The 17,142-nt window shown below is 39.3% G+C and overlaps 1 protein-coding gene across 1 annotated transcript in view; it reads left to right on the top strand.

Annotated features, from left to right (window-relative positions):
• The window catches only part of CUNH11orf58 (chromosome unknown C11orf58 homolog), a 29,420-nt gene that overhangs the window by 10,645 nt on the left and 1,633 nt on the right, over window positions 1-17,142 (top strand). The window contains exons 3-4 of the mRNA XM_024731572.1: window positions 14,882-14,942; window positions 16,457-16,566. Coding sequence (XP_024587340.1) covers window positions 14,882-14,942; window positions 16,457-16,566 — 171 coding nt within the window. The remainder of the gene's footprint in view (window positions 1-14,881; window positions 14,943-16,456; window positions 16,567-17,142) is intronic.

Here is a 17,142-nt window from a genome sequence, read left to right on the forward strand (position 1 = left end):
CAACTGTTTCAAGACCTTTAGCCATCATTAATTATTTTGGAGACCTGGTTACACATTGGGTAAGAGACAATCTTATAAACTAGACAGGATAATTAATATAGTCAGTAACATTAATAAGGTCATAGTACAGCAGAGAGAGACACAGAGCATAAACAATTCAGGAACAAAGAGAACAAATTAAAACAATGATTAATAGATAACTAATAAGAACCTGCTGTATAAAAAAATAAATAAAATTCAAAGAGAAAACAGTGATTAGTATAACTAGTTGTAATCTGGTCACAGTAAACCATCAAGTCCATAGGAGAGCCAGGTGGAGAAGCCAAATATGGAAGGATTAGGTAGAGAGGAAAAAATATGTTTTATTTTTGTTTATAAAAGAATACTTGATCAACTTGTAGGTCATAGCATAATAGAGGAAAAGTTTTTCTGGAAAACAAAGAGGAAAAGCCAATATATTTCCCCAAAAAAGTCATAAAGTTATAAATCATATTTATAAATTCATTCAGTCCCATGTAATTCCTGTTGATTTGGATGAAGTAGTCAGGTTTTACATTAGAGTTTTGTCATTTCTTACCCAGTTCAGTGGTATGATCTAAAAGTTATCAGAAACTTATACTTGTTAAAAAGTCCTTTTTATGAATCATCTTGAAGATCTTCCTTTTATAAAAGCATCAGAATAAAACAATGACTATAAATGACAGGACTTAAAATGCCATGGTTAAAGATCTGATTACAATGCAGTTGACAAGGAAGTTGGATATTTTGATAATAACTAGAATTATGATTGATAACATTATACCAGGATATCTCAGATTTTAGTAATTTCATATAAATTTTGGAATATCTGTATTAATGACATTTATACATACAATATAACATAAGGTTCATCGCTAGTTACTTGGCAGTGCTTTGCAAGTATTGGTTGGCCAAAAAGTTCGTTTGGTTTTTCCATAGGTTGTCTCTCGTAGCACTTAGTTGTCTTTAACTTCATTCGAAACAATTTTGTTAGATTGTATTGTGACAGTTGTCATATCAGTGTGCATTTTAAAAAAACTTTATCAAAACTGGTGAATTTTTGTGTAGCCATTTTAATATTGAAGAGGAAAAAAAAGCAACAGTTTCAGCATATTATGCTTTATTATTTCAAGAAAGGTAGAAACACAACTAAAACGCAAACAAAGATTTGTGCAGTGTATGGAGACGGTACTGTGATAAAGTACCTTTGACTGATTGAATGTGTCAAAAGTGGTTTGCAAAGTTTTGTGCTGGAGATTTCTCGCCGTACGATGCTCCGTGGTCAGGTAGACCATTTGAAGTTGACAGCAATCAAATCAAGACATTAATTGAGAACAGTCAATGTTACACCACATGGAAGATAGCCTACATAGAACATCCAAATCAAGCACTGAAAATCATTTCCACCAGTTTGGTTATGTTCATCGCTTTGATGTTTGGGTTCCTCATAAGTGGAAAAAACCTTCTTGACCGTATTTCCACATGCCATTCTCTACTAAAACCTAACAAAAATGTTCCGTTTTTAAAACAAATTGTGATGGGTAATGAAAAGTGTATACTGTAGAATAATGTGAAATGGAAGAGATCATGGGGCAAGCGAAATGAACCACCATCAATCACACCAAAGGCCGGGCTTCATCCAAAGAAGGTGATGTTGTATATATGGTGGGATTGGAAGGGAATCCTCTATTATGAGCTCCTTCCAGAAAACCAAATGATTAATTCCAAAAAGTACTTCTCCCAGTTAGACCAGCTGAAAGCAGCACTCGACGAAAAGCATCTGGAATTAGTCAACAGAAAATGCATAATCTTCCATCAGGATAACACAAGACTGTGTGTTTCTTTGATGACCAGGCAAAAACTGTTACAGCTTGGCTGGGACATTCTGATTCATCTGCCATATTCACCAGACATGGCACCTTTGGATTTCCATTTATTTCGGTCTTTACAAAATTCTCTTAATGGAAAGAATTTCAATTCCCTGGAATACTGTAAAAGGCAGCTGGAACAGTTCTTTGCTCAAAAAGATAAAATTTTTAGGAAGATGGAATTATGAAGTTGCCTGAAAAATGGCAGAAGGTAGTGGAACAAAACAGTGAATACGTTCAGTAAAGTTCTTGGTAGGACTTCCCTGGTGGTCCAGTGGCTAAGACTCCACACTCCCAATTCAGGGGACCCAGGTTCGATCCCTGGTCAGGGAACTAGATCCCACATGCCGCAACTAAGAGTTCACATGTTGCAACTAAAGATCCCATATGCCACAGCTAAAAATCCTGTGTGCTACAACTAAGACCCAACACGGCCAAATAAATATTTGTGTGTTTATTTTTGGCTGCATTGGATCTTCGTTGCTGCACGCAGGCTTTCTCTAGTTGCGGTGAGGGGGGCCACTCTTTGTTGCAGTGCACAGGCTTCTCATTGTGGTAGCTTCTCTTTTTGTGGAGCATGGGCTCTAGGTGCACAGGCTTCAGTAGTTGTTGCTCGTGGGCTCTAGAGTGCAGGCTCAGTAGTTGTGGTGCACAGGCTTAGTTGCTCTGCGGCATGTGGGATCTTCCTGGACCAGGGCTCGAACCCGTGTCCCCTGCATTGGCAGGTGGACTCTTAACCACTGTGCCACCAGGGAAGTCCCTAAATATTTTTTAAAAAATAAATAAAGTTCTTGGTGAAAATGAAAAATGTGGTGTCTTTTGTTTTTACTTTAAAACAGAATGAACTTTTTGGCCAGCTGATTAATTTATCATACCAGATAAGCTAATTAGTTTGACATTACTCTCTGAGGTGTCTTGGTTCCTTTGAAGCATCCCAGAGTTAGCTGGAAGTCAAAAGAACTTTAGAATTTGATATTTGGGGAGTTTGTCAAAAATATCAACACTTGGTCAAATAGGATCATATGTCACTGTGAAATAATACTTAACCACAGTGACAAAAGATTTCAAAAGCAAATATAGATCACTTAAAGACGGAGAAACTCACACAATCCATTGTCAGAAGCAGTGTTCTAAGAAACCTTTGTTCTTTAAACAGAGGAACCAAATCCAATCGTGTACCAGTCTACTTTTAATAACAAAATCCATTTACGTAATTAAATTCAACCTGAGTTTAGTCAATCCTGACCGTGTACAAAATTCTTTTCTCAGGGTTCCTTTTCCACAATCCTTCTATCACTTTCTATATCCGTATTATTTTGTCTCTTACTTTTCTCATCTAGAAACAACTAGCTCTAGGACAAAATTATTTTCTTTTCCCTTAACAAAATGCAGATCCATTCCTCATACCTTCTTTGTTCACAACACACTTATTTTTCTAGCATACTGAACTGTTTTTCTGTATTATTTCTAGTAGCTTTAATTTCATATTTAAATTAGAATTCTCAACCCTTAAAAACTTCGATTTCTAGTGAATACTAAGAAGTAAGCAATTATGAACTGTCTTTTACATTAGCATTCTGTAGATTGGTGAACATAAATACCAATTTTTATAAAGTTTCTTCTCAATTCTGCCAACTTTTACACATTTGACGTTAGTTTCTCTTAGGACCCAATCAACAAGTCTTGGTATTACAAGGAGTCCTAGAAGCTTTCCTTTTATTCTCTGACCATTTTATCTATTTTGTATAAAAGGCTCTGGGGTGCCCAGTGAGGGGTTGAGCCAACTGACTCAGGCCCTTTTGTCAACTTGATTAATTGGCCTAATTGTTGCCCCAAGTAATTATTGGTCAGGTACCTCAGTGTAATTTTCTTCCACCATTTAAATATATATATTTTAAACAGGGGTAAAGAGAGCGGACTTGCTTGGGGTCCTTTAATGTTGGGTACCAGTACAGTGGAGAGGGGGTTCCATTTGGCCCATTGAACCTTAGGTAATGTTGTATCAAGATGTTTTGTTTTAATCCCATTAACATTCATTTTATTTATCCCATTTTAAAGTAATCATCTTAAGATTTCTTTATCCATTTGGGATAAGTTCCATTAAAAAGTTTACCTTGTGGGGAAAGAGTCTCTAGACTTTCCCTTTAGTTTTTTCTCTTATTTTTCTGTTAACCTAATTAATTATTCTAATGTTTTTATTAGCATCTGTAAGAGGGAAAGCAGAAACCACAATAAGGTTTCCCAAACCAGTTTTTTTGGTTTGTTTTAAACTAAGCGAGTTCTTAGGTAAACCATTATATATTTTTTTCCCACCTTTAATTTTTTTTTCCCCATAGATATCAATAAAACACCTGTTGATAATGAGAGTTCTCTAAAAATTTACCAATTTAGAAGTTTCTCCAATTTAAAGGATCTGTCGTCTGGCCATTAATGAGATATATGTTAATAGTGACTTAAACCAATAGGATGCAAGAGGCTTCCCCACAGGAGAGTGTGAAGGATGCGACCTAAACAGATCCAGAAAGTTTACTCCCAAAAATAGTCTAAGAAAGTAAAGGCCCTCACTAAACAGGCTGACGCAATGAAGGTTAAGATGGCAAAAATTCAGACAAAAGCCTGCTCAGGGGGCTTCTGTGGTGGCGCAGTGATTGAGAGTCCGCCTGCTGATGCAGGGGACACAGGTTCGTGCCCCGGTCTGGGAAGATCCCACATGCCGCGGGGCGGCTGGGCCCGTGAGCCATGGCCGCTGGGCCTGCGCGTCTGGAGCCTGTGCTCTGCGGCGGGAGAGGCAATTCGATTGGCTGCTAAATGTACACCATATGTGTACCTTTTGGATGACAGAGACCAAGTACTCAAAACACACACATACACACGCACACGCCTGAAGATCAGATAAAACATTTACATCTCAAAGACACAGGAGGAGGAATGCAACTTCCCCCTAGAAGGGCTTTTGTTTTTTTAACATCAGAATTCTGAAAATATGTTTTTATCAAGCCAACTTTTTCTAAAATAGCTGCGTATACAATAAAAGAGCTCCATTTAGTCATTTTCAGAGCAAGATTTCCTTTATTTACTTGCAGGTATGAGCTCTGTACATACATGAATCTGGCTAGAGTGCTAGTTGGAGGTTGGCTTTCTGACGCCCCTCATTTCTCTGAGAGAATCTGTTTCCCATTTGAACTTGAATTTCTCAGGCATAAAATTTTATTAGTGCACTTTTATCCTGACACATTCTTGTCAAGATAGCCAATTTGAGGAAAATGTCAGGTAAACCTCTTACCTAACCAACCGTTCAGCTGAGACTGCTCAGTATCTTTCAAACTGAGGAAATCCTGGTGTCTTTCAGTTGAGTTACTCTAGTATCTTTCAGGTAGGGGGCACTTTCTCCCAGTGTCTTTCAACTGGGCTCCCCTAGTATTTTTCAACTAGCAGGGGCCACTCCCCAATATCTTTTAACTGCGGAGCCAGTACCTGTTAGCGACCGCCAAATAAAACTCAGGATCATCAGCCAGTAATTGGGAGATCCAAGAACCAGGAGGGACTCACCCAAATTCATCTGGACTCTTCGGAGCCAGATGGGCACAACAGGCCTCTGCTGGTACCAAGGCCCCAGTTCCTTGTAGAGTTCAGGCAAAGCAGAGACGTCTGCTCTGAGTCCCTTCCTGGTCACCAAAACTGTCAACTGAAAAAAATACACAGCCTAAAAGTGGAGAATTATGTTTTATTTGGCGGATTTCCTGAGGACTTAAGTCAGCCTCTCATATTGCTCTGAGGGACTGCTCCAAAGAGGTAAGGGAGGAGCCAGGATATACGCATTTTGCATCAAAAACTAGGTAGTTGAAACATCAAAGGATTACTGTTAATTAAAGAAACTTAATTATGGAAATCCAAACATGTCAAGTTAATGAATTTAACACTTTTCCACGTGTGGGAAGTTTCAAGAGTCTGGACTCATTGAAATCATTCCTTTGATATACACCTTAACTATCTAGGGCCAGTTTCATGCTTTTCACCATCCTGAATCCCCTCAGGGTGCACAGTTGGGTGTGGCTGCTGGTTTGATGGCCACAATATCCTTCATTTACTGATACAGCAGGCCACAGCATCTTGTGAATACAAGATGATCATTTGGTTTTTATTATTCAGTTTGTTAAAGTGGTGTATCACACATTGATTTGCAGATATTGAAAAATCCATGCATCCCTGGGATAAATCCCACTTGATCATGGTGTATGATCTTTTTAATGTTTTGTTGGATTCAGTTTGCTAGTGTTTTGTTGAGGATTTGTGTGTCTATGTTCATCAGTGATATTGGCCTGTAATTTTCTTTTTGTGTGTTATCTTTGTCTGGTTTTGGTATCAGGGTGATGGTGACTTCATAAAATGAGTTTGGGAGTGTTCCTTCCTCTGCAGGAGGTTTTAGAAGGATAGGTGTTAACTCATCTCTAAATGCTTGATGGAATTCCACTGTGAAGCCATCTGGTTCTGGACTTTTGTCCGTTGGAAGTTTTTAAATCACCGTTTCAACTTCAATACTTGTTATTAGTCCCTTCATATTTTCTATTTCCTCTTGGTTCAGTCTTGGGAGATGGTACCTTTCTAAGAATGTCCATTTTTCCTAGGTTGTCCATTTTACTGGTGTATAAATTGGTTGTAGTAGTAGTCTCTTGTGATCTTTTGTATTTCTGTGATGTCAGTTGTAACTTCTCCTTTTTCATTTTTAATATTGATTTGAGCCCTTTTTTTCTTGATGAGTCTGGCTAAAGGTTTATCAATTTTGTTTATTTTTTCAAAGGATCAGCTTTTAGTTTCATTGATCTTTTCTATTATTTTCTTATTTCTGCTCTGATCTTTATGATTTCTTTCCCTCTGTTAACTTTGGGCCTTATTTGTTCTTCTATCTCTAGTTGCTTTAGGTGTAAGGTTAGGCTGTTTGAGATTTATCTTCTTTCCTGAGGTAAGCTTGTATTGCTATTAACTTTCCTCTTATAACTGCTTTTGTTTTCTGTTTTTTCTCATTTTGTTTACTTATATATTTTTTATTGAAATATAGTTCAGTTACAATGTGGTGTTACTTTCTGGCATACAGCAAAGTGATACTTTGCTGTACTATATATATATTCTTTTTCATATTATTTTCCATTATAGTTTACTACAAGATATTGAATATAGTTCCTGTACTATACACTAGGACTTTGTTGTTTATTTTATTTTTTATTTTAATTTAATGTTTATATTATATTAGAGTAAGGTTGATTTACAGTGTTGTGTTAGTTTCAGGTGTACAGCAAACTGATTCAGTTATAGATATACATATATCCATTCTTTTTCAGGTTCTTTTCCCATATAGGTTATTACAGGATATTGAGTAGAGTTCCCTGTGCTATACAGTAGGTCCTTGTTGATTATCTATTTTATATATAGTAGCATGTATATGTTAATCTGAAATTCCTAATTTATCCCTCCCCTCCCACCTTTCCCCTTTGGTAACCATATGTTTGTTTTCAAAGTCTGAGAGTCTGTTTCTGTTTTGTAAATAAGTTCATTTGTATCATTTTTTTAGATTCCACATATAAGTGATAGCATATGATGTTTGTCTTTTTCTGTCTGACTTCATTTAGTATGATAATTTCTAGGTCTATCCATGTTGCTGCAACTGACATTATTCTTTTTTATGGCTGAGTAATACTCCATTGTATATGTGTACCACACCACAGTATCATATGAGATTTCTCTTTCTCTGTCTGACTTACTTCACTCAGTATGACAGTCTCTAGGTCCATCCATATTGCTAAAAAGGGCATTAATTCCTTCTTTTTAATGGCTGAGTAATACTCCATTGTTTACATGTACCACATCTTCTTTATCCATTCCTCTGTCATGGGCATTAGGTTGCTTCCCTGTCTTGGCTGTTGTAAACGGTGGTGCAATGAACATTGGGGTGCATGTATCCTTTCGGACCATGTTTTTCTCTGGATATATGCCCAGGAGTGGGATTGCAGGGTCATATGGTAGCTCTATTTTTAGTTTTTAAAGGAACCTCCATACTGTTCTCCATAGTGGCTGTACCAGTTTACATTCCCACCAACAGCATAGAAGGGTTCCCTTCTCTTCACACCCTCTCCAGCATTTATTGTTTTTGGATTTTTTTTTTTTTTTTTTTTTTTTGCGGTATGTGGGCCTCTCGCTGTTATGGCCTCTCCTGTTGCAGAGCACAGGCTCTGGACGTGCAGGCTCAACGGCCATGGCTCACGGGCCTAGCCGCTCCGTGGCATGTGGGATCTTCCCGGACCGGGACACGAACCCGTGTCCCCTGCATCAACAGGTGGACTCGCAACCACTGCGCCACCAGGGAAGCCCTGTTTGTGGATTTTTTGATGATAGCTGTTTTGACTGGTGTGAGGTGATCCCTCACTGTAGTTTTGATTTGCATTTCTCTAATAATTAGCAATGTTAAACATCTTTTCATGTTGGCCATCTGTATGTCTTCTTAGGAGAAATGTCTGTTTAGGTTTTGTATTGCTGTATTCTTTCAGTTTTCACTTGTCTGGGAAATTCTTTATCTCTCTTTCTATTCTAAATGATAATCTTGCTGCATAGAGTATGCTAGGTTGCAGGTTCTTCCCTTTTAGGACTTTGAATATGTCTTGCCACTCCCTTCTGTCCTGCAGTGTTTCTATAGAGAAGTCAGCTGATAGACTTATGAGGGTTTCCTTGTAAGTAACTTTCTCTCTTGCTGCCATTAGAATCCTCACTTCAACTTTTGCCATTTTAATTATAATATGTCATGGTGTAGCTTTGCTTTGGGTTCATCTTGTTTCCGACTCTGTTTTTCTTGTACCTGGATATCTGTTTCCTTTTGGTTTGGGAAGTTTTCAGCCATAATTTCTTCAAATGCATTTTCAATCCCCTTTTTTCTTTCTTCTCCTTCTGGGATCCTATTATGTGTAGATTGACTTGCTCTATTTTATCCCATAAGTCTCGTATATTGCTTTCATTTTTTTTTCACTTGTCTTTTTGTCTGCCGTTCTGATTGGGTGATTTCCATTATTCTGTCTTCCAGATCACTTATTTGTTCTTCTGCATTATTTAGTTCGCTATTTATTGCCTTTAGCTCAAGTTTTGTCTTGGCAGATGAGTTTTCTAATATTAATTGGCTCCTCTTTATAGTTCTAGTTTCTTGTAACAGTGATCTGCGTTTCTTCTGATAGTCTTTGTTAATTCCTTTAGTATTTTTATTACCTTCTGTTTGGACTCGGGGTCTAGTAGACTGGAGAGGTGTTTCATCGTTTGTACTTCCAGGGGATTTCTCTTGTTCTTTTAGTTGGGAGCAGTTCCTGTGTTTCTTCATTTTACTTGTTTCTCTGACTCTATGACTTTAGGAGAAACAGTTATCTACTGTGGTCTTAAAGGGCTGTTTTTATGTGGGAATGCCCCTGTGTAGCCTGAATGAGTCTAATATTTTTGGTACAAAGGCTGTTTTTAGTATGGATGACTGCCACGTCTTTCCTCAATGTGTGCTTGCCCTTTTCCCCTTGATAGGGGGTGTGATTGGTGTTGTGGTGACCAGAGCCTGCACTGGATGTTGAACAGGGGCCTCCACTTTGCCCTGTAGCTGTCACAGCCCTGCCAGAGGCAGGGTCTGCTCCCCAGGTGTTGGAGTAAAAGCACTCAGATCCGTTGCTAAACTGCAATGTGAGGTAGATGGGACTAGAGTGCTCCCACTGGGAGAGGAGCCACTGGGTATTCTTCCCAGGAGCTGTCCACTGGAAAGTATGCTCTGTGGTGTCTCCTGTCACCTGTCATGAGTACTCACAAAGTACACTGTTGTTGGCACTGCTCTTGGCCCCGCTTCAGCTGTGGGAATACAGTCAGTTGGCCCAGATGCCCCTCAGGCGCAGTTATCAGAAAGCAACCAGTGCAGATCTGCCAAAGTCAGGCACCATGACCCACCATAGTCGGACACCTGGACCCACCTTGGGAGCTATGGAATTAGCCCTGGACCCGCCCTAATCACAGAAGCACCAATAATCTGCTTGGATGTCCCCCAGGTGCTGAGCTTACAAAGGCACCAGAGGCATAAATCTGCCAAAGTCTCAAAGGTGCTGGCTGGACACAGCTCATATTTCAGCCCCACCTCTGTGTGTAGGCAACCATCAGGGCTTGTCTACTAGCAGAGCTCATAGAGTCAAGAGTTGTGCCCACTGTGAGCACAAAGAGAATGAGGCTGCTGTGGTGGGGTCCTGACCCTCCCTTCATGAGCACATTACCAGTGGGGCTTCTATGGTGGACCCAGGCATTATCCTGCTCACACCTTGTGGCCTGGGCCATACTCCAGTACATTTTGGCTGTCTCCGCGCAGTCAACCCCAGTCCTCTCCCCAGGTCTGTCCCCTAAAGCCTGAGTTTTAGCACCCAGCCCCCTCGCACCAGCAGACACACATCTCAGGCTGGGGAGTAAGTAGAGCGAGGTGGCCAGGACCATCAGTGCTGGTCTCTCTTTGTTCTGCCTTCCTAAAGCCTGTTGCTGCACTCCTCTGAGCCAGTGAAGCTCACTTTCAGTCCTGGCTGATTTTTCCCAGCTGGTGAAGGGGGTTCCTGAGGTTAGAAAACCTTTCCTCTTACACAGCTCCCTCTCCTAAAATTGTTTTGGATTTGTTTTTGTAGGTCTTTCACCTTTTGTTCTCTTCTCTTGTGATTTGATGACTGTCTCTAGTGTTGTGGATAATTTTTGTGTATATCTATTATAGATTTTTAGGTTGTGGTTACCATGAGATTTTTGTAGAGCGGTCTGTATGTATACGTGATTGTTTTAAGTTGCTGTTCTCTTAATTACAAATGCATTTTTGAAATCCTGTGTTGGTACTCTCCTCCCCTCACAATTACTGTCTTTGATATCTTTTTTTTTTTTTTTTTTTTTTTTTTGCGGTACGCAGGCCTCTCACCGTTGTGGCCTCTCCCGTTGGGGAGCACAGGCTCCGGACGCACAGGCTCAGCGGCCATGGCTCACGGGCCCAGCCGTTCCGCGGCATGTGGGATCTTCCCTGACCGGGGCACAAACCCGACGCAGGGGACTCCCAACCACTGCGCCACCAGGGAAGCCCTTGATATCATATTTCATATCTAATTGCTTTGTGTATCCCTTAACTGCTTATTGTAGATACAGATAATTTTTCTACTTTTGTCTGTCAGCTTCCCTACTGGTTTGCATTTGGATTATTTCCTATGTTTGCCTTTGTCTGTGAGCTTTTTCATTTCTTAATTTTCTTGTTTCTAGTTGTGGCCTTTTCTTTTTCATCTAGATAAGTTCCTTTAGCATTTGTTCTAAAGCTAGCTTGGTGGTGCTGAATTCTTTTAGCTTTTATTTGTCTGTAAAAGTTTTGATTTCTCCATCAAATCTGAACAGGAGCTCTGCTAGGTAGAGTATTCTTGCTTGTAGGTTTTTCCCTTTCATCACTTTTTTTAAATATATCGTGGCACTCCTTTCTGGTCTTCAGTTTCTGTTGAAAAATCAGCTGATAGCCTTATGGAATTCCCTTGTAATTTATTGCTTTTCCCTTGCTGCTTTTAATATTCTCTTTTATCTTTAATTTTTGTCATCTTGATTACATTGTGTCTTGGTGTGTTCCTTGATTCTTTGCACTTCCTGGACTTGAGTGACTGTTTCCTTTCCCAGGTTAAGGAATATTTCAGCTATTATCTCTTCAAATATTTTCTCAGGCTTTTTCTTTCTGTTTTCTCTTTCTGGGACCTCTTTAATGCTAATATTAGTGTGCTTGATGTTGTCCCAGAGATCTTTGAAACTGTCCTCATTTCTTTTCATTCTTTTTTCTGTTCAGTGGCAGTGATTTCCAGTACTCTGTCCTCCAGCTCACTGATCCATTCTTCTATATCACTCAGTCTACTATTTATTCCTTCTGGTGTATTTTTCATTTCAGTTATTGTATTTTTCATCTCTGTTTGGTTGTTCTTTAAATTTTCTAACTCTTTGTTAAAAACTTCTAACTTCTTGCTCTGGCATCCATTCTCCTCCCAAATTCTTTGGTCATCTTTACAATCATTATTCTGAACTCTTTCTCAGGTAGATTGCCTATCTCCAGTTAGTTCTTCTGGGGTTTTATCTTGTTCCTTCATCTGGAACATATTCCTCTGCCACATCATTTTGTCTAAGTTGGTATTTTTATGTATGTGGTAGGTTAGTTACATTTCTTGACTTTGGAGAAGTGGCCCTCTAGGATGTGTCCTATGCATCCCAGCAGTGCACTCCCTTCTCGCCACCCAAGCTATATACTCTAGAGTTTCCTCCTAAGAGGGCTGTGTGGGTCCTTCTGTTGTGGTGGCCTATGTGGGTGATCTGGGGGGCTTGGTTGGCCCCTAGTCTGGTTGGTTGCCAGGCCCTGCCTTGTGTGGATGCTGCTGGCTGCTGTTCAACAGGCCCTGGTCATGAAGTGACTGCTTGCAGAACCCTAGGGGGCCCCAAGGCTAGTGCTGGCTGGGTGGTCAGAGTCAGGTTCATGAAGACTCTGGGGCTGTTGCCCACCCATTGGCAGGTTAAGCCGGATTCTGGAGGCAACTGGGCAGTCAGAGCTGGTTCCTGGAGTCTGGCTGCAGGGCCCCTGGATCCCAGAGCACATAAAAGATTTGGGGTTAGGAGGTGGTTCTTGACACAGTTGGTTATGGGGTCCAGGGTGTCCTGAAGGTTGCATTAGCCTGCTAGCGGGCACAGTCTGGCCTGCTGTGGGCAGACTTGGTCCGTAGTCTGCGGGAATCATATTTTTCTTGCATCTGGTGTCTGCCCCCTGGGTGGTGAGGCTGCTCTAGAGGCTTGTGCAGGCTTCCTGGAGGGAGGGGCTAGTGTCTGCCCACTAGTGGGTGGAGCTGGGTCTTAGTCCTCTCATGGGCAGAGCCATGTCTAGGGGGCATATCTTGAGGTGGCTGTGGGCTCAGTAAGTCTCTAGGCAGCCTGTCTGCTGAGGGGTGGGGCAGTGTCCCTGCCCAGTTAGTTGTTTAGCCTGAGGAGTCCCAGCACTAGCACCTACAGACTGTTGGGTGGGATAAGGTCTTGGAACTAATGAGCCAAGATGTCAGCCACCAACAGTGTTCCCCGGTATTCTGCCATCAGTGTCTGTGTCCCTAGGGTGAGCCACAGTCCCCCTACCACCCCGTGTCTCCAGCAGACTCTCCAAGACTAAGACGTAGGTCTGGCCCAGGTGCCTATCAAATTACTGCTTTTGCCCTGTGTCCGGGTGCAAGTGAGATTTTGTGTGCTCCCTCGAAGAGTGAAGTGTATTTCCCCCAGTCCTGTGGAGCTCCTGCAGTTAAGCCCCAGTGGCCTTCAAAGCCAAATGCTCTGGGGGCTCATCTTCCTGGTACCAGACCCCTGGGCTGGGGAGCCTGATGTCGGACTCAGAACTCTCACTCCTGTAGGAGAACCTCTGCAGTGTAATTATTCTCCAGTTTGTGGATCACCCACCCCAAGGGGTGTGGAATTTGATTATATCCAGGTTGTTGTGGTTCCTTCTTGATGTCTTTCGTTGTAGAAGATCTTTTCTGGTGGTTCCTAGTCTTTTTCATCGATAGCTGTTCTGCAGATAGTTGTGATTTTCGTGTGCTCATGAGAGGAGGTGAGCTCAAGATCTTTCTACTCTGCCATCTTGGCCAGTCTCCCAAACACTTTATTTACCTTGTGAAACTGATGCCGAAAAATCGGCGTCTGTGTGCCAGTATGGAATTGAATCTCAGAGACAGAGTTTTGGGTGAAGTAGAAGAGAACAGCTTTATTGCTCTGCCAGGCAAAGGGGGACACAGCAGACTCAGTACCTCTCATTTGGTGAGGAGTTTTATAGCAGTGGTTCAAAGGCAGGGTTGCTGATAAGGATCAGGGTGTGTGCAGGGCCTGGCTTCAGGTGGTCTGATGAGTTTCTGTGACTCCTTTAATCTGGCCTCAGATGGTCTCTTGAAGAGCTTCTCTGGTTCCTTTAATCTGGGATAAAGAATGCTAACATTTTACATTTGTTGGGGGTTTTCGTTCTGTAAAGAACTCATTGTTATGTGTATCCCTTCAGGCAGAACCAGGACCCTATCCAAAGGCTACACTGTTGTTTCTTGACTGCTCCTCCCTTGTCTCTGCATGGCAACAGTTCAAATCTGCCCTTTGGAACTCAGGGAGTGTCACGGAGGCTGGAGTCTGTTCCCTATAAACAAGAAACTGGGGACACGGAAAGGCTTCCATGCCCGGGAGCCCCACAGGCTCATGCTTGGTTTCAAAACTAAATATGAACCATGAAGAGTGGATTGGAACTGATAAATTGAGAGGAATTATGTAAGCTGATTAGTTGGTAACTAATTACCAATTAGTTGAGTCAGATTTATTTTTATGTTTTATAGAACTAGATTGTTTTAAGTTCTGTGCTTTTTGATAGTTTGAAAGTGGGTGTTTATTGTAGTCAAAAGTAATGAGCTAGCTATTTGTGGTATGTTGTTAAATAGTAATGGTTATTTTTATGTTTTATATTTTAAGTTTCGATCACATTGTTCATTATAAATCTATTCTTTTTATTCAGTTAAATCTCATTTGCTTTCTTTCCATGATATATGCCTGAGACATCAGAAAGAAAAGGTGGAAAAATCAAACCAACTCATTTTACTGGCATTTTAGGAAAGAAAATGTTTAGATTGATCCACTTTTCTAGCTGTCTATTCCATTTAAAATTCCAGCTTGAACTCTACATACTTTCTATCCCCTTCCTCTGCTTGCTTTATTGTAATTACACTGCCTTCAGACATACTGTAATTTACTTACTGATTTTTGTCTCCCCTCCCCATCCCTATCCATGCAAGAATGTAAGTTCCATAAAGACAGGGATCTTAATTTAGTTCTTTTTCTTCAGTGTATCCCATAAGCCTGGGATATTGTCAGGCACATAGTAGACACTTAATAATTATGTTGAATTAGTGGTCTCAAATTCTAATAAATTTCCTGCCTTCTTACAGAAAGAACATACTGGTCGTCTTGTTATAGGAGATCACAAATCCACATCTCACTTCCGAACAGGTAAGAAAGTAAAATATAATTAAAGTGGAGGTGCTAAATTTGGAATATGAAATATTTGTACATATTTTGGGATATTCTAACTTTCATGTATAATTGTTGATTAGTTCTAATGATTAATAAATATTAGAAATATATGTAGTATATGTAAACATGTTACGTATATCATTTAACAGTTAGTATATACTTTCATAAAAGATTTGAGTATATGTACATCGATATGATATTCTAACCAAGAAACTGACCAGTTTCTGTCTTTTTACTAACTCACAACATGTAGTATTTTAATTGTAGTGAGGTTTTATGCCTCATCTTGCCAACTATAGTATCTAGAGTTTACATGTATTTTGTAAATTATTTAATATACAGTGTTGTAGTTGGCATATTATACTGGTTTTTAGTTTATTCACTGAGTTTTGCTCTGAAATCTTCGAAGAGTATAAACTCATTGGAATGCCTGAAGAAATTAATTTTTCTTTTAATTTTGGGGGAAAAACTTTAAAAGTAAAAACAGAAAATGCATTAGAATTTGGATTTGAATTCAGTCTGCTGAAAAGTAAAGTTTTATCCCATTTAAAATTGGCCCTAATCTTAGACATTAGAAATTAATAGGCGTTTTATATTTCTGGTGTTGAACAGTTATTTCAAATTGATTTGCACTGCTACAAAAGGCAAAAGAGTCCCTGAGCTTTGGCAGAATGGAAATATATTGCATTCATTCTTTTAAAATATGAAATTCTTCTTGTATTTACAAATTAAAATGTCATGTACAAATTAAAATGTCACGTACAGAAAGCTTCACTGGTATTGGTAATGTTCTACTTCTTGGGTGGTAAGTTTATAGGTGGTTGTTTAGTATTCTGCTTCATAACTTATATATATAACAATATATGTTAAAAATAATTTATATATCAAATGTTGCATGATAAAATTACAAATAAGTTTATGTTGGTGTAGTAAACTGATATGCAAAGAAAGGCATAAAGGGAAGCCATTCCAAGGTCATTTTACATTTTATTTAGCCATTCTCTAAACAAAATTGTGTGCCTTTTCATTATTTCTGTTCAAAGACAGAAGCTTTTGTTTGTTGGAGGATTTTTTCTGCATGACTAGGAGGAAACTTTCAGGAGAACCATTATTAGACTATAAATAAACTAAAACATGATGCCCAAAGTTCTTAGTAATTAATAGTTACAATATGTAAACTTAAGCAGTTCTGAGATTCCTGTATCTGGTTTGAATTATTACATGGGAAAAATTAAGTTTTTCATCTTTAATAAACAACTTGTGCTTCAGGGGGTTGGTTACTAAAGAAGTAATCATAAATACATCCTTCAATTATTTTATCTGTTGGGTAACTACCTATGGTTTATAAACCCATCCACAAAATTCGCTGTAAAATTAGTCACAGAGAAATCAGCCCTGAATATAATAGCATCTGTATTGTGGGTTTTTTGTGTAATCAAATATTTTTATTAATTTGACTGAAACATAATCAAAGTACACTGGACATACAGGGGAAGAAGACAAGAAAATTAATGAAGAACTGGAGTCTCAATATCAACAAAGTATGGACAGTAAATTATCAGGAAGATATCGACGACATTGTGGACTTGGCTTCAGTGAGGTAGTAATTATGTATTTTCATTAAGTGGGAAGATAATTTCCAATTTGATTATCATTTATTTGTGTTAAATTACTCTAGCGATCACGAATCCTATGTAGAAAGCTTTCTTTATGAAGTTACATTTTTACATGCCAAACTAGGTCTTTGTAGATAATGAGAATAGATATTTTTGACAGTTTTAGAAATATGTTTTCTGATACTAGCTTAATATAAATTCTGCTTAGATAATCATTAGGGCACATCTTAAGTAGGCATGAACAACATACAAGTTACATGAAATATTTCATGTAAATACTGGTTCAGGAGAGTTTTCTTGGTTGTTCCCTACATCATCTCTTTTCATATAATAACTATTGGTCCATTACTCCAAAGTAATGTAATATGCAAAACATTGATAGCTGTTTAAATATTCCCATGGATCAGTGGTTAACTTGTCTTATTTACTTAAAATAATACTGTTTCCATCAGGAAGATAATATATTATTTTCAAACTAGCGGGGAGGGGAGAAGGTGAGTGGTCTTCAGAGCCCTTTCTTAAACCAAAATCCTACTCAAGTCCCAGTGTATAAAACACAT

Source organism: Neophocaena asiaeorientalis, unplaced genomic scaffold, assembly GCF_003031525.2.
Source record: "Neophocaena asiaeorientalis asiaeorientalis breed wild unplaced genomic scaffold, Neophocaena_asiaeorientalis_V1.1 scaffold571, whole genome shotgun sequence".
NCBI classification, from domain to species: Eukaryota; Metazoa; Chordata; class Mammalia; order Artiodactyla; family Phocoenidae; genus Neophocaena; species Neophocaena asiaeorientalis.